The sequence below is a fragment of the Trachinotus anak genome, unplaced genomic scaffold (genome assembly GCF_046630095.1).
Source record: "Trachinotus anak isolate AG129_WGS33_773 ecotype Australia unplaced genomic scaffold, CSIRO_AGI_Tana_v1 ptg000004l, whole genome shotgun sequence".
Taxonomy (NCBI): Eukaryota; Metazoa; Chordata; class Actinopteri; order Carangiformes; family Carangidae; genus Trachinotus; species Trachinotus anak.
The window spans coordinates 23863340-23880802 of NW_027273855.1; the positions used below are offsets into that span (position 1 = coordinate 23863340).

At 41.3% G+C, this 17463-nt stretch overlaps 1 protein-coding gene and 1 long non-coding RNA gene across 2 annotated transcripts in view; one reads left to right on the forward strand and one right to left on the reverse strand.

Annotated features, from left to right (window-relative positions):
• The window catches only part of vwa5b1 (von Willebrand factor A domain containing 5B1), a 28307-nt gene extending 12406 nt beyond the window's left edge, over window positions 1–15901 (reverse strand). Inside the window, exons 1-14 of the mRNA XM_071477269.1 lie at window positions 15677–15901; window positions 12992–13148; window positions 12629–12790; window positions 10758–10977; window positions 10366–10520; window positions 9716–9847; window positions 7871–7995; window positions 6087–6263; window positions 4829–4939; window positions 3529–3731; window positions 2266–2380; window positions 1874–2059; window positions 1426–1627; window positions 397–593 (exon numbers count right to left, since the gene is read on the reverse strand). Coding sequence (XP_071333370.1) covers window positions 397–593; window positions 1426–1627; window positions 1874–2059; window positions 2266–2380; window positions 3529–3731; window positions 4829–4939; window positions 6087–6263; window positions 7871–7995; window positions 9716–9847; window positions 10366–10520; window positions 10758–10977; window positions 12629–12790; window positions 12992–13130 — 2124 coding nt within the window. The 5' untranslated portion in view covers window positions 13131–13148; window positions 15677–15901. The remainder of the gene's footprint in view (window positions 1–396; window positions 594–1425; window positions 1628–1873; window positions 2060–2265; window positions 2381–3528; window positions 3732–4828; window positions 4940–6086; window positions 6264–7870; window positions 7996–9715; window positions 9848–10365; window positions 10521–10757; window positions 10978–12628; window positions 12791–12991; window positions 13149–15676) is intronic.
• On the forward strand, window positions 1507–9696 carry LOC139621063 (uncharacterized). Its single transcript, XR_011690925.1, has 4 exons — window positions 1507–1642; window positions 3587–3744; window positions 4839–7149; window positions 7834–9696. It is a non-coding gene; the product is annotated as an uncharacterized lncRNA (long non-coding RNA).
• Window positions 15902–17463: the final 1562 nt, after the last annotated feature.

Here is a 17463-nt window from a genome sequence, read left to right on the forward strand (position 1 = left end):
TGCACACTGGGAAATATTCAAACTTAATTACCATTCATAAATTTGCCCTTCATTACTGAGCTCTGTCTGCTCTTGATTATACACCGGTCCAGACGGGGTCAGGTGTCAATTTGTCAACACAGTCTGAATGCAAATATCATTTTTCCAGATGCAAAATAACATCCTCCTGTATTTATAACCGTACTAGACTGCGACTTGTTTAATGTGCCTATGTGTGCTCAAACATGTACAGTTTGTGTGTGATTATCATTTTCAGTTCGGAAGCACTGGTTTACGATACGGCTGAATTACAGACTGAATCAAACATAACTGCTGACCCATTTTAGAGACTAGAGCAGAGCAGATCATCTTAAAAGCAATCACGTGGATGTCACTATTCACAGTGTGGGACCACACCTGGTAGTCGTTCTTCCACTGCGCCTCATGCTCGGGGCTCATCTGGCCTATCAGCTCCTGGACCTTGGCTCTCCTCAGTGGATTCTTGGCCACCACAGAGTTGGGGTCACTGGGAGTGTAGACCTTCTTTGCCGGGTTGTAGTCTGTTATCTGGTTGGTGCTGTACGCCCGCCTTCTTGGTGATGTATTCTCCAACCCTGATGTTTTGTTTAAAGATACAAATATTCAGCATGAGCTGATATTAAATAATGTTTTGACCTATGCTTTATGAGCCATCATAAATCTACTGTGCCCTTTGAAAGGTGACACCATTCAACCATGACCAAGCAGCAAATGAAACCAACATGGAAAAAGTGCCAAAAACTGCAGTTCCTTGAATGTCCACTTGAAGTTGGTTCCAAAAGCGAGTCAATGCCCGTAGACCCGGATGTAAAAATGCCAAACTTTACAGCAGAAATAAACATTTTTACAGCCTGGCACAAGAAACAGCTTAGCTGTCTATAGCTAACTTCTCCTTCATAACAACTGTACCGAGGGTGAATTATTTATATAATCCACCTGTTTAACTTTGATTAAGGCTTAAAGATCTGCATAATTGAGTGTGTGCCGCTATGAGTGGCAGGTTGATAAGCAGAACCTTGCCACAAACCGGCATGAACCGAACTCTCGGCTCAACACGCACCCCTCCTTTTAGCTCATTTTGGATTAGCTGGGAGTCAGGCATTGCCAAGATGGCAACAGCAGAGCAGCCCACTCTAAGCCTCAAAACCACTCTTCAGAAACCTATGGATGACGTCACGGAGGATATACAGTACATATATATGTATATATATATATGTATATATATACAGTCTATGACAGTGACCTAACTGTGCCCAAACAAAGAGCAGATACTTGGCGACTTAATCGTGATCTTCTATCTATGTTGTATCTATTTAGGATAACCTAGAAACAAGAACACGCTAATAACGAGTTAACAGCTTTAGTCTAAGCAGTTGGTGATCTCCTCATTCAGGAATATGCACTTACCCATGGCGTCTTGTTCTGTGGTGACAGGGCTGCCATCTATCATGGAGTCCAGGTAGGGGTCATACAGAGGGCCAGAGGCCGCCTCCCTGTAGGAGCCCTGACTGTCGACACTTGTCTTCGCCGGATCCTCCTCTTGAGAGTGGTAAAACACGGAGCTGGCTGACTCGATGGAGCGCATCATGCTGTATCGTCTCCTCTTATCCTGTTAAGATTTAGAGTAGGTGACACATCCAAGAAAAGTGCTTTAATGAAGACCCATTAACGAGATTAAAAAGCTTCTGCATAGTTGAGCTTAGCCTCTTTATCTCCCTCAGGATTTACTTCAGGCACATTTCAGAGGCAACAGATAAGTGACTTAAGTGAAGTCAGTGGTCAAACTTAACATCAAAAGGTTTTTTTCATACCACAAAAAGTTCACATCACTTTTCAGCAAGTGTCTCCCACTTACAGATTTGGGGTTGGCGTGGTAGCGGGTGGTGTCGCAAACCACGCTGTAGCCGATCAGACTGTCCCCTGGGAACAGGAAGGTGTTTCCCACAGGGGACAGAAGCACTTCCTTGGTCTCAGGGAAGAGCCATTCAATGGAAATGTCACTGAGCACTGGAGACATGGTTTTCTTCAGGGACTTTATCATCTGCGGAGTAAAAATAAGCCAGCTAAAACATTCTCAGCTTCTGTCTGACCGGCACATAAAGCGAATGGCGTCTCGGAGATATGATTTCCTAATTGGTATCAGCGGCAGACACTCAGTGCTTTGAAACCGCTGCTTAATGGCTCTTCAGTGGCCCTCAGAATAGCTGGCTGTCATTAGGGTTGATACACAAAGCTGGAAATGAGTACCTTGGGTTGCAGCCTCTCTCCCTCGGCCAGGAACTCTGCTGTTCCTTTAGAAACCGTCGCCAGTCCCTGCACCAGCCTCCTGCAAGCATTCTGTCCTATGCCGAATGTAAAACATCTGCACAAACACATTAAACACTGCAGCTCCGTGGACAGATCGAGACATACATGATCATTATAACAGGTGTGTCCTCAGGATGTGCACAGATCTAAAGAGATTCTGTGGAGATGCACATAAACCATCTCATTTGTCAAACACAGCTTTGGGGGAAAACAGGAAATTATCTTTCATGATGGGAGGTTGAGACATGTCTGCTGCTTTGCAGAGTTCTCTAGGGAGCTTTTTTTCAGTTTTTCACAGAGGGAGGGAATGACCAATTCCACTACACCTGCAACATCCCTTTACATTTTTAATGAGCTCAGAGAGAGCAGATTAAAGCATAAATGTCACCTTCGACGTAGTTAAGAACCTAACACGGATTTTTGCAAAACAGAGATTCATCGTTGTTTGATCTCGTCTCTGAAAGGCTGCACTGATTTGTAAGCAGAGCGCGATAATGACCCAGGAAGTGTCGGCGTTTTGGCCGAGCTCTGTGTACCTAATGCAATCGTCTGGGGGAAGGGGGGTGGGAGGGGGTCATCCATTAAAAGGGGGAAGACAAAAGTCAATTATTTCCAGGGTGACTCAGGAGAGGGAATTCACAGTGTGAGACTAAGAGATGCAAGCGGCAAAATGAAATGATTTCCCTGTGCACCGCAGATCTATTGTGCCACCAGCGCCCACTCTCAGTCGACAGCTGCTGTTGGCAGCCGGCAGGGAGCATTCTTACGTCCACATTCAATTTTAAAACAATGTTCCACGATCTGCTTTCTGACAGATTCTTTGTAGTGATAGAGCTGTATAATGTTTGACACATACACGACATAAAATGTGTACATCCAGATTTCATTTTGAGAGGATTATAGCTCCATAACTAGGTGCTCCTTTTAAGCCCCCGACAATCCCCGGATGTCATTTTTATGTTCTCTGCCAGTGCTGTTACTGCTACAGTGGTTTCTAATAAGCTTGCCCCCGATTCATTCTCTCAATTCTCCTAATAACCAGGCAGCTACCTCAGACACATATTCATGTCAGTATGACGAATTGTGTGTGCAGATATGAATCAAATTCAGCCTCAAATGAGTCATTTTGTAATGTCAGTGTTGATCTTTTTGCCATTTCTAACGTTCAGCACAGTGCCTGAGTGCAGGAGCTGTCATACTTGCCTAATGTAGCGTGCATGTCTGCGGACCAGCTCAATAACTTTGCCTGTGTTGCTGACAGCCCCGTCAGTGAGCAGGAAGAGCAGGCGTGGGTGTCCACTGGACATCGGCTGCCTCAGGATCCAGTTGAGCGGTGCCAAGATGTTGGTGCCTCCCATGTCGGCTCTGATCTTCCTGACATACTCACAAGCCAGAGCCAGGGCCTCCTGGATCACCATGGTGAGGAGGAGAACATTTAAACTGAGGTTTCTTGTTTAACAGCATTGTACAAATGCTTTGGTTCAATGTAGACAACAGAGCTACTGCAACACAAAATGCTATACACACAAAATAAAAACATCTGTATCAAATTAGATAATATCATGAACAATGTATTACCTAGTTTCCCAACATTATAGATCTTTATCACTTAATTTTAATTATTATTGAATTTCAGAATACAGTGGTGATTAGCAATGGTCATTTCCTCAACATTATACAAATATCAATAGACCTCCAACAATTAGTTGATTAATTGATTAGTAGTTTTGCAGAAACTTAATCAGAAACTGTTTTTAATAATAGTTTTTTCAGCAGAACTGTCCACCATTGATTCCAGCTTCTCCAATGTGAAGATTTGCTGCTTTTCTCTGTTTTATATCACTGTGGAGTCAATGTCCCTGGATTTGGGAACAGTTGGACAGAAAATATTCGAGATGTCACCAAATGATCTTTTTTCTTATTGAAAATGCTACATTATTCTAAATATATGATGTAGCTGAGGTTGTGTGGCAGAACTTTGTTGTTTGTTTTTTTTTCTTCCCCAATCTTCCCATTAATCAGCTCAAACTCTTCCAGATTTATGACCCTTTTGAGGGGGCTGAATCCTAGATTAGGAACCATTGGACTAACATAACAAACTCCTTGACCAGCTACAGCAGTAAAATGGCACTTATGCACTGATGCATCAGTATTAACAATCTAATAATGTAGTCTTTACTTTGATTCTTTAAGTACATTTTGCAGATGCTATACTACTAATATATTGTACTATATTGTTGTATTAGTTCTTTTACTTGACTAAAGGATGTGAATAAATTTTCCGTCACTGTAAGTATGGATATAACTCCAAAAATGAATCCAACATTTCCCACAGTCTAACAAAACAGCACCACGTCATCAGGGTTTTCAAACCTTTCAGAGCCACAGAGAACACTAATACATGTCTTCAAAGCCTGGGTTGTACTCCTCATTACAACTAAACTAACACTCAATGTGTGTAAAATTAGTAAAATGCCTGTTTAATGATACACAGTTTCTTTACCTCCTCATAGTTCTGGCTGGTTGTGAACAGTGATTTGAATGTGGAGCCAAATCCTACGATGTTGAAAAGGCAGCCAGGCACAAGGCTCTTGAGAATCACCACCATGGCATCCTGAGAAAGAGACCGAGAGCAGAGTAAGTCCACATCCAGAAAACAGAACCGCACGAAGGCTGAGAAATCTGAAATATGTAAAGAAAATAACAGGCAGAAGTCTTCTGCTCATTAGGTGCTTCATGTCCTGTTGGGAGTATTTGATAATTTCCACCGCAACACAGCTACATGTGCTGATGTCTGCTTGAATGAATGCAAAGTGCTCTACACAGCTGTCATCACTCCGCAGCAGATTTTCTCAAGGAGAGGCCTGAGTGGAGAGTGGCAGCGTGCGGCATCATTTCATCAATCACTGCCTCTTCGACAGCAGAGGTGCAGTTTCTAGAAGAACACCACTTATCTAAACCTTCATTCAGGCGAAGAGCACGAAGGTCACATCAGCCAGACAATCTGTCATAAAATGCTTATTCAGGCGCATTAATGAAGAGAACCATTAGTATATAATGCCCCAGGTATCGTGTAGGATTTTTGAAAGATCAGAGATAAATAGTCGGCACATCACCACCAGGCTCACCCCGGCCTTGAGCCCAGACTCTGTAGTATTAGACATATCCAATAAAAGCCTATGTCTGAGTCTCAAGTTAACATCAGTTGGCATCACATCACAGGGCAGGCTCAGTGCACAAGCAGCCACATAACCAACAAATATATAAAAAAAACCAACCTATAAACCTTGGATGTAGGTATTGAAGAAACCTCACATGAAGCCTGATAAAAGACTTGCTGTCTAAAACCTAGCAACTGGGAGACGTTTGGTTAATAGTGAATGATTTGCCTGATCAATATTCTTGTGTACATGACCTTCACACAGTTGGCTGACCACGTCTATAATCTCTGCAGACTGACTCTACAGTATAGATAGGAGCCAGGAAGGCAATTATACAGCCTGTGTCTTTTGATTTATTAGCTTTCCATTTAATCTCTTTAAAAATGTGTGCATTTGTGATGCTTTTGGCGTCAACTATGACATATTTCAACAAATTCAGTGTAATCTGAGAATATCATTTCAGAAAAACTCCTCTTTGAACTGCTGATGTGTGATGTCGTGTGATATATTACAATTTATATGCAAATCAGTGTATGCATCCATGCATGTTTGGATCTGCATCTGTAGGAGAAATATAACACCCTGCTGGGATTAAAATACCTTCACGCGGTTGATGTTAACCCCGCTCATGCTGCCGCTGCGGTCAATGAGGAAGATAAACTCGCCGTGAACCTTCCTCAGGTCTGAGCTGATAGACTTGAGGTCAGGACAAAAGTTCAACATAACCACAGGGTTGTGAAGGATGTCCTTATGGAGCCGCCTGTGAATTATATCTACCTATAAAGACAAAGAAAGCAAAAGAGAAGGCATGAATTATAGTGGATCTGACACCTTGAGATAACTGGACCTGAATATGAATCTGTGACTGCTTCAATTTAACACTTAAAGAAGCCAAAAAAGTGATAAAAAAAAAAAACAGGTGAGGGAGACAGGTGATCAGGTGGATAGACAGAGCGCATCAATTATTGTAGATGTGCAGGAAATTCCAGGCAGAGTGTGGCGAGCCTTTAGAGTGTTTCCATAGAAACCCATTTTTATGGCTAAGTGCTCTCTCTCCTTCTCCAGTTAAGGTCTGCTGGTCACTTAACAACCTCATCACAGCTGAGATGTGAATGGAAACACATGAGTCTCCTAAATAAAAAAAAGCTATTCAATTTGCAAAAAAATATTAAATAAAATAAAAATCCCAAACTGGTATCAGTGTGTGGATTTGTGGAAAGTGGATTTGGGCGGGTTGTAATAATTTAGGTTACCATTAGGGTGGTTTCTACCTAAGAGGAGTTAGGCTCTCATGGGGGGCAGCAGTGGTAGTGAGGCACAGCTCGAGGAGACAATTAAAGGTGATTTTTTTTTTTTCTCTGCCACTGAACACAGTTTCTTGCCAGGAGCGGGTGGCGGTGGTGATAATGGTGTCTTCACAAGCGTTTCATCCATTGTTACAAGACAAGAGGTTATACCCCCTCTGATCAGCGCTACTTCTACATCCTCACATGCTGAACTGAGGGCAGGCTGGACACCACAGTGACCCACTATTGCAAAGTACAACTGGGAGAGGGGATGAGGCTAGCTGGTTAGCATGCTAACTTCAGTAGAGGAAGACAAGTGTTAGAAATAGAAGCAAAACAAGAGTTGAAATTCAACCGCAGGAGACAGCGATTAGCAGGTAAGGGAATGAGGTGGATATTTCTTCTAGACTGGCGAGCAAACAGCTGTTAATGCTAACACCTTTAAAGTGTGCTACGTTTTAAAGTTAAGTTAAATGCCTCGCTGCCAGATTGCAGCAGTTTCTGCCATAACTGTCAAATCTGAACACAACAGCATGAAGGTGTATTTTTAAAATCAGTTTGACTCCCTCTTTATGAGTATATCTTTTTCTCCAATATCTACTGCAAATAAACTTCCATAAACATGCTTAGAAACAGTGTCGTGACATCAGGACAAGCAAGCTGCGCAGTGCTTGTGCAGTTCAAGTTAAAAATAGACATCATTTAGAACAAAGTGTTTTGTGGCTCTGCTTGCCTACCTGTAAGAGCCCCCGCACACCACTGGAATATAACCTAACTTTGATACAACATTAAGTCGCCAAAATAATCACAACCAGCCTAAAACAATTTTTTCCTGTCTAATTAAGTAAAGAGTTGCCCAGTCGGGCAGAAAATCCTCCATCTGGCAATCCTGACTTCACTGGTCCTGCTCTCTGCCATTTAGGGAAGAATAATACAAGCTGTTCTCTTTATTCATTCCAGATTTTTACACAAATTTAGCAGCTAGAAAAAGTCTACCTACAAAGAAAAACCTCTTAACCACTTTCCTCAAAATGACATTGGTGTGATATTGGCGTCATCAGTTCAGGTACACGGTGTTGATGTCGATGACACACTCACTTTCCTCTCATTGCTGGAGTCCTTCTTGGTGGCCTTGATGAAATCACTCCGGCCGTGAAGATACTCATCGTACTCCTCCTGTGTCATGTCTCCGTTCTCAATGAGCACATGTGGCAGATGAGGCTCTACAGTGACACAGTTGGTCAGGACAAAGACATTACTAAATATATTACAGAGAGATTGTAAAGCAGATGGACAATGCCTGAAAGTGACTCCAGGTAGCAGCACAGGGTGGGGAAGTGTGGTAATCTGGAGTGCAGAATTATTCCCATATTGATGAGGAAATTAAGAGGTGATTGCGTATAAAGATGCGGTATCACAGCTGGGTCTAAAGAAAAAAGAATGAGCTCGGAGGGTTGAGTGAATCCTGGGGATTTGGACTGTTTATCCTCAGTACAAGGTATCTGCAGGTCCTGAAAAGGCTTAAAATTCACTGATTTCATCTTGAAAGAAAATCTTTAATTTACAAACATTAGTTATAAAATGTTTTCATTTTTGTCATTTTAAGAAAAACAGGCTGCAAAATCCCAAATACCAGTTTTCTAGACCTCTGAACTCATGTTAAATTCATGTGGACCTTAAATGAATTAGTTATTTTTTTGCATTCATTCATCCATCCTTTTTCTGCTGCTTATCCACTTCCAGGTCATGTGCTGCTGGGAAGTAAAAATGAAAATGTCAATAAATGCGTGCACTTTGCCTTATCATCCCCACTGGTTTTCACTGACATCTTTTATACTTTGGCCATGAAACAGATTGCTTCCTATGTGGAATTAAAAAATACTTCAAAAGTCTCAATTTTCACTTACTTGATGAGTTTTCTAGCCAGTCGTGGGCTGTAATATAGTTGTAAAACGTTTTGTATGTGATTTTAGCTTTAAATGAAAAACAACTGAGAAAGATTAAAATAAAAATCACCAGTGCTGTTGTTACAGGCCTCTGATCTTACATTAAATTTGTGTGGACCTTAATTAACTGAGTGATGAATTAGTATTTTCAAATTGGTTGATCTATACATCCGTTGATCCATCCATTGTCTGTGTTTAATGATTAATCCAGGATAATTGGGGATTACTGTTACATACTGCTGGAAAGAACTGACAACAATGTGATATAAATGTCAATAAATTCATGTACTAGCTAAATAACCCTTGGTGTTATCACCCCTACTGCTTTTCATTGATTTATTTCATGTAGCAACTATTTAATTGCACATTATATATTATTAAAATATCTTTAATTGGTGCAACTCAGTCTGTGTTTCGGGTCATTAATCGACCCAAGCTGAGGATGAAAATAAACCTCTACTTTCTGTTTTTTTTCAGGTGTGTTTGTTACAACGCAAATGCCTGCCTGTAATGCAGCTGAGTTTCCTCCATCTCTCTACTTGAACTGAACATCCATGTTGTCACTGAGACCGCAGCATCGGTCTGAATTAAATTGCCCAGCACTGGCCACAGGTCTGTTTGTGAACAAAGCCTTCATAAGAGGCCTATTGGATCAGCGAGGCTGGGGCTCATTCCTGCCTCTGGGAGACAACTAGCCCACACATACTGTAGGTCAAGACAGCAGTTAGGGAGAGACGAGAGCATGGGGGGGGGGAAAGGCCTGGCACTGCACACCCACACAATGGAGTCTGACTCTGCTGGCATGTCATACATTAATAACAAGAGGCAGTGAATCACCTCACCACTGATCTGATTATCAGCTTAACATAAAAAAAACATAATGTAAGAGAAGCTTGACAGAGCTGAAATAAACAATTTCAAAACATTGTACTTGAGAGGGGAGGAGAGTCTAATTGCAGGGCTGTGCTGCGAGTGAGTTTTATAGCTGTGCACCTACCACTTGGGTAAATGAGGATTTTGACAGGACAGTCGTAAGTGTACTTGTCCGCCAGAGTGATGACGACGCTGGTGGCAGAGCGGGCCAGAGGGTCTGCATCAGCTCGAATGGCGTGAGAGGGGCTCTCTACACCTACACAGAGCAGAAAGCAGGCGCAGATCAAATAACCTCTGGCTTCACCTCCAGTAATGACAACCACAGTAATAATAAACCATATCATCCCACAGAAATGACTCGAAATTACACTACGAGAGCTCAAATTTCCAGAAGATCTAATAAGCAAGATAACTGTTGCACTGATGCCTTCGTGTGCTGGTGCAGTTTGAGCAAACATCAAGAATAAACACACAATAATTATTATTATTATGTCACAAATTCTCTGATGCTCAATTCACCAAGTTGTCAAGTTTATAAAAAAAAGGTAATAATGCGACATTTTTGGAAAATACACTCATTCACTTTCATGGCGAGTTGGTTGAAAAGATCAATACCACTTTCACGTCTGTGGGATAACCCTAACCCAGTTAGCCTAACTTAGCCTATCTTAACTTAGTTTAGCTTATTTTAGCTTAGCCTAAACACACTGGCAAAATCAGTATTCCACAGCTGATTCATGGACTTGCTCTGGGAATAATGGTTAGTTGTCTGACCTGCGAGGAGATAAGGAGCACGTATCTCGAGCTGGAAGTTAAACTTATAGTCCATGGAGTTGATGGCCTCCTCCTCCAGCAGTGACGCCAACCACAGCTGAGGGGAGCTGGGAGTTTGATCATGAGGACTTGAGGCGCATGTATGCCTTTCCCGCCTAAAAGTGCCAAAGCATATCTACATTAAAATGGAGCCATCTTGATTGAACATATAAATTTGTTAGTATTCAGTTTCTGTCCATAAAAAAATGTATAACTGGGGCCTAAAAATCCAGTTTACAGTACAAAATCACACTTTAAATTACACCAATTTTGACAACAACATGTAACAAGGTGTTATATCAATAAGAGTTTTTTTTTTAATTGTTTTCATGAGTTTATCAGTTTTTTCTTACGTTCTGGAGAAGTTTGGGGACAGTCCCTGCTCCTCATTGATGGTCCTCTGTACTCGAGGCGTACAAACCGCTGGGGTCGACACCCTGATGCCCCCGCTGGGCAAGGTGGAGAGCTCAGAGGAGGTACTGACCAGAATGTGGACCGTCTCCATGGGAGGGATGATCCCAAGGTTAACCACTAACACTGTCGTCTCCAAATCCTCATCCAACACTATGTGTCCTGTAACACCAGACTAGATTAGTAAACAACCATATTTTTAAAACTGATCACAGCTGGTATGACTCAGGGTATCCAGGCTAATGCAAAGCTGTCCAGAAACCTGCCTAGAGTTATCTTTTATTCCTTCATTGAGTCTTCATTTGAATCTCCAAAACAGATGTTGCTCTTAATACAGAATGGTGTAATGACTTTTTGCTGGTTAAAGACTTTACAGATTCATGTAGAAATCACAGCCAGGCTTCACACTCAATTATAACTCTGAATTCCTAACCTCTTAAGGGCCTGTAAACAACTTAAGTACCTTGAGCAAGGGTCTTTTAGGTCGTTCCTAAGATTAAAGCATGCCTGAGAGGGCAGGTGTTTCTTTAGAAAGACGTCAGGGTGGCATTACCTCTGCTGTCTTATTGTTCTCAGAATTCATTCTGCAGTAGCACTTTGTTTAATTGAAGACACTATGTTCATTTGTAAAATTAATGGAGTGCCCCCTGCATCAAATTATGTTTTTTTGGCCGACTGGGGAAAGTGCAGCAAGCTGTAAATACACCGGCGACATATTATCACCTCTTAAAATCGATATGCCACGTGTTAGCAAACAATTACCTATTTACACATCCAGCAGCCACGGAGCAACATTAACATTCATTCCCATCCACCTGATGGATATACAGACAGGCAACAAATTAAAGGAAAAACCCAAATGAATGAGTGGAGAAACATAACAAATGCAGATGCTTCCACCCCGGTGCACTGAGTGGTACAATTAAGCAATTAACATCCAGTCACGCTCTGTGGCAGGTATAAAAATACTGAGCAGGCTCGGTTGATTCTGATTTTGTATCAAGACTGAGGTGATCTGGTGGCTCGGTTATGCTGTGGGTTGCATTTTGCCGGCATGGTTTGGGTTTACCTGTCCCCTAAGAAGGAAGGGAAATCAATACAAAGCTGTTCTGAGTGATCACCTTTATCCTGTGATAAAACACTTCCATCCTGATGTAAGCGGGTGACTATAGGGTACAAGGGGCCACTGAATGGTTCGATGAGCATGAAAATGATGTAAATCGTATGCTATGGCTTTCACTGTCATCAGATCTCAACCCAGTTGAGATTTGGGACTGACATGTTAGATAGTGTCATCATCAAAACACCAAATGAGGGAATATCTTTTGGAAGAATGTTTTTTATCCCTCCAGTAGAGTTCAAAGACTTGGAGAATCATTACCAAGGCACAATGAAGCTGCTCCGGCAGCATATGGTGACGCAACACCTTACTAAGACACTTTATGTTGGCTTGTAACTTGTCTGTGTGTCCAATATTCACTCTCTTTTAGGTCTGATTTGGCATCCAATGATTCCTGAGGGAAATATCTGGATTTGTAGCTGGTAAACTCACCACTATGTTCACTAGATAGTTTCTAACCACAGGTTAGAGCAGTGAGAGCGGTGAGAGTAACCAAAACCATGAAGACATGGGCCATAAAACCAAAACAACGTGCTGAAAGCCACTAAAACACCCCGTAGAGCTGAAGGGGAACTGCAGTCAGCTGATAATTCTCTGTGGGTTCATAACTACAAGCGACCCCCTTCACATTACACATAATCATTTGATCCTTTGCTTATACAAAAATATTGATTTGAGCAGCTTTGATCTTACCACTTGCACTCTGGAGAGCTCCGTTAGACGTGTTGTAGCAATCAAGATAACAGTCCTCAATTTTTGCTTTGTCTTTGATTTGCAGTGTTATAATCTGACTGGATATCATAGCCTCGAACCCTACAACAATGGATCTTTCCTCCAGTGGATAAATGAAGAGTCCTAAAAGGCCATACAAGAAGAAAAAAACATAAATATGTGCAGATGCAGCAAACAAGCAATTACACATTCAGTCGATAATAATCAGTCGATATTAATCAGTTTTACAATGTGTTTCAGAGCATAAGGTGGGTTTAAATTGATCGAAAGTGGATAGCCTTCACATAACTGACATAAACAAATTGGTCTATAGTACACACTTACCCTCGATTGCATGATCCTCAATATTTTCATAGGTCATAGAGGCTGTCAGAGCCAGAGTATATCCCCTGACACAGGAAGTGATATCAGAGACACTGAGGGGCAGAGCGCTCCGATTCTCCTTGTTAATTAGTCCGGGCATGGTGCTGGTTTTAGGATTCTGGTTTGTTGTTTGTCACATGTGGAAGAAAAGGGGGGAAACCCCTAATTAGACCATCACAATCTCACCGACAATTTGTGACATAAGTAAAGAAATGATTAAAACAAAAAACAAGAAACAAAAGAAACAAAAACAGAAATGTCAAATATTTTTACAGATTCAAATATTATAAATTTTCATTTTTTACTGGATGTTTTTTTTATTTGAGTGCCATATACCCTTGTTCAAATTTTTGTTTTTATTTCATAATGGCATTTTCGCCAATTAGCAGTAAATTTGCAGTTTGCCTATTTGTTCATCATCATCATCAGATTTAAAAAAAAAAACTGTGTATAGTTCCCTTTAAATGTACTCATTCACCTAAACCTAAATTGGATTTTATTTCAATTTAACTGCCAACGATGGCAAATTTATAGCATTTGTTGACATATAGGCTACAGTTCTTTAAGTCTATTTGTCTTTATGATCTTTACAGAGTTGTGTTTCTTTCTCTAAGGTAACATCTTAACAATCATGCTCTGAAATAACCTATTAACATTAGCTACCACTCTTCACACTGGTTCTTCGCACAGCTCGCAAACCCCTCGCTAGTTAGCTAGCTAGTTAGCATGTGCACCCTTGTTGAGCTAAATAAATGGAACATGTTTAGCAGGAGATTCAAAATTACTTTGACAATGCTCTGGCAAAAAGGGGCTATCTGGCTAAATTTGGTTGCAGATTTTAAAACTTAACCCTTATAAAACATGTAATAATAATTGGATTAGTTTTAATAAATTATTTCTTAAATTTTCTTCATTTTTTTGTATTTTTTACATAATTTATCCTGTTTTTTATTACGTAGCTGTTTATTCAACATTGAACACTACAGGGCTTCAGAGGAGAAAGCCTCCTTTTTTCTCCTTTTTCTCCTTTTTACCACTTTTGCTACCCAATAATAACACATCAAACACAGCAGGGTCTCATTACAGACTCCAAAACTAGATGAAAGCTTTTATCTAGGTATGAGTTCAGTGCAGTGGGTTTTATGGGTATTTCAACCTCAATAATCTTCTACGATATGATGTAAAATCAAAGACCCTGAGGGAGGGGGACAGAGGTACTTTGAGTATTTGAGATAAAGGTCATGGCAATAAAACAAATTTAGGGTGGTTTCATCATTACAACACTCCAGCAATGTAATAGGAGAGTAAAAAAACAGCATTTGAAGCCATGTTAGGGGGGGAAAAAGAAACTTTAGATGCGTTAAAAATGCTTGGGGAGCAATACAGCATAGCTAATTATGTAAGTGATACAATAAAATTATCTGTTGCTTCAGGGCTGTGCTTCATTGTTAGTGTCGTCTCCTCCGCCAGCAATCTTGGTTATGCGCTGTCAAGGGTCTGTGTCTGCTGCACGACCAGAGCCCCAGCACAGGCTTGATAGGAAGTGTTATGACGAAAGCAATTTCCATAGAGACAGCTCTGCTTGCTGGCCTGCTCGCCTGCTGACTGACCAGCAACATCTCTAAAGTGTGCCTTTATTTGCGGCACTGTGACTGATTGCAATTAAAACACCACGCAATCTCTGTCCATCACACAAATCGCAATATAATAATCACTCAAAATTCAAGCTGGTCTCCTCAGACACAACTTTGACACTCACAGTCTGCCTGCATAAGAAGTCCTTCAGAATCAATGTCAGATTCGACCCGTCTTTTCAAATAGCCAAACTGGGGTTTTAGGCACCACATGGTTATTTATGACGAGGAAAAGGTCATACGGATGCAGTTAGAGACCGTTTTGTTGTCTGTCTCAACAGTGCCATCATGTGTCCAGTCAACCACAGATTGAGAAGCAAACAGAGAAACATCCCTTTGTCCCTGTATAGAATCAATCTCCTCTTACATGTGAATAAAGAAAGACTTATAAATAAATGCAATATTGAGCAGGCTTGACTCCAAAATATCCTATTGCTGTCAATGAAAAGATGATAACATGAGTGATGCGATATAGACGCTGAACATCAATAAAAATATTTAAAAATCAACGTGAAATCATGTGTAAAAGAGGATTTCACATTATACATTTAAAAAAAATGTATTTCAGTGAGATTGGCAGGTGTTTTGTTTTTCTTTATGGTCTTTCAGCTTTATAGTAATTAGTGTTAAAAGTGGCAGTCCCAGGGTGCCCCTCTCCTGGTTGGCTCAGTCACATGAATCACCCTGCCTCTCTTTGGGGTTTGCTAAAAGACCAGCAAACCATCAACTCTCAACATTTTCCATCAGCACTGTCACACTCCTCTGCACTCATTAGTGTCAAAACACAGAGCAGATGCTGTGGTAACCACCTGTTGAAACACACTGTCTGTATATCCACTTACAGCACCAACCAAGACGGATCACTGGCAGTTTTAATCATCATCTAACTGGCTGACCTTTTCCTGATTTAAAACAAATGACAAGGATGTTTAATATATGCATCATCAGAGAGACACACTGCCGCGTTTAAAATGCATCTGATATGGTCACACTATCAGCCTCAATGCCTTACCTTTCATTTGTGTCAACTGGATATGCAGCGTGGATCTCTCTCTCTGTCAGAAGTCCACTTATCATGAAAGATATCCTCCTCCTCTCCGACCTCTCTCAGCTCCCCTTTTTTTGTTCTCTCTCTCTGTGGCGTAGAGGGAATAGGAGTGCTGCCACAGGTGGCAGAAACTACAGACGCAGCGGACCCATCGTTAGTTACACGCACAATGCAAAGCAAGGGAAAGGCAGGAGCTGCTGCAGCACTTCAAGCACAGCAACATGTGGTTACAGAAACTGTATTTATTCTCTCCTCCTTCTCTTCCTCCTCCTCCCTGTGGATGCTGGAGTTGGAGGGCTTTGAGAGAGAGAGAGAGAGAGCGAGAGAGCGAGAGAGTGGGGGGGGGGGGCTGAGACAGAGGGTCCAGTCCTTCCAATAAATGCCCCCCTTCCCATCCCCTACGCATTGTAAGCATCACCACCACCCACTCGCTCCAGCCCTCCCTAACATCGATGACAACAGTAGCCATCCAGGTATCCTTTTTAATAGCAAGGGATCAGTGTAAATGACATGTGCTGTGTCAACAAGAGGGTGAAAAAAGGGGCTGGAAAGAACAGATGGGTGGGTGAGGGGGGCACTATGTTTCTCCTTCATATCACCTATAATCTCTCTCTCTCTCTTCCTCTCCCTGGTGTGATTGGAAAGCCCTTAATGTTTTAAATCCAACGTGGGAGTCTGGCTGTTTCTGTGTTTTTGTGATCAATCCGTTTGATCCGTCTGTTTTCCCTGCGGGGTTACCATGACAATTAATAAGTGCTTATAAAGTCATTTTGGTAGAGTCGTGAAAACGTAGATTGTGTCTCTGTGTGTGTGTGTGTGTGTGTGTGTGTGTGTGTGCATGTGGGGGTGGGTTGGCTGAAACTCAGCATCCGCCTTCAAATTGAATTTACCTGCAGCCAATAAAACTTGGTCTGTGCACCCTCACCACCACCACCACTTGCTGCCTTCTCACTGTCTTATCTGTTTCCCAACCTCTCAAACACGTTCACACACTCACTCACTCACTTTCCCTCTACAACAACCACACGGTGGGAGGGTTAAAGGCAAACTGAATTTACATTTAGAGGTTATGTTTTAGAAACACAGTAACATAATTGACTTTAACAGCTGCAAGTGACATTTATTTTTAATTCTTCTAGATTAAACATTTGGTCAAGCTGTCAAAAATCCAGATATTTTCACTTTATGATCACGTTAGACAAAGAAAAGAGGCAAATGCTCATGTTTGAGAAGCTGGAATAAGGGGATGTTTGTTATTGTTGCTTGAAAAAGTAATCATTGGATATAAGTGATTGACTCATCAATTAGTCCACTAATTGCCTCAGCTCGACTTTGAACAGTGAGTATGTGTCACTATCATGCGCAAGGTAATCAAGCATGTTCTGCACAGGAAGTTCTGATGAATGTTTTCACGTTCATGCATTTTGTCATATGTCTGTCACCATGTCAAGCACTGACAGCCGATTAGTTAACAGACATGAAATTCATCTGCAAGTATTTTTTTCAAATTGATTAAATAAGTTATTTCAGGAGCAAAAATATCTGGTTTCAACTTCGCATTTGTGAGAATTTGCTGCATGTCCTTGTCTTAGGCGATGGTAAATTGAATATCTTTAGGTTTTGGACTGTCGGTGGACTAAACAAGCTATTTCAAGATGTCACCTTGGCCTCTGGAAAATTATGATGGACAGTTTTCTCTATTTATTGACTTTTTAGACCAAATGATTTATCAAAAATAAAAATAATGAAAA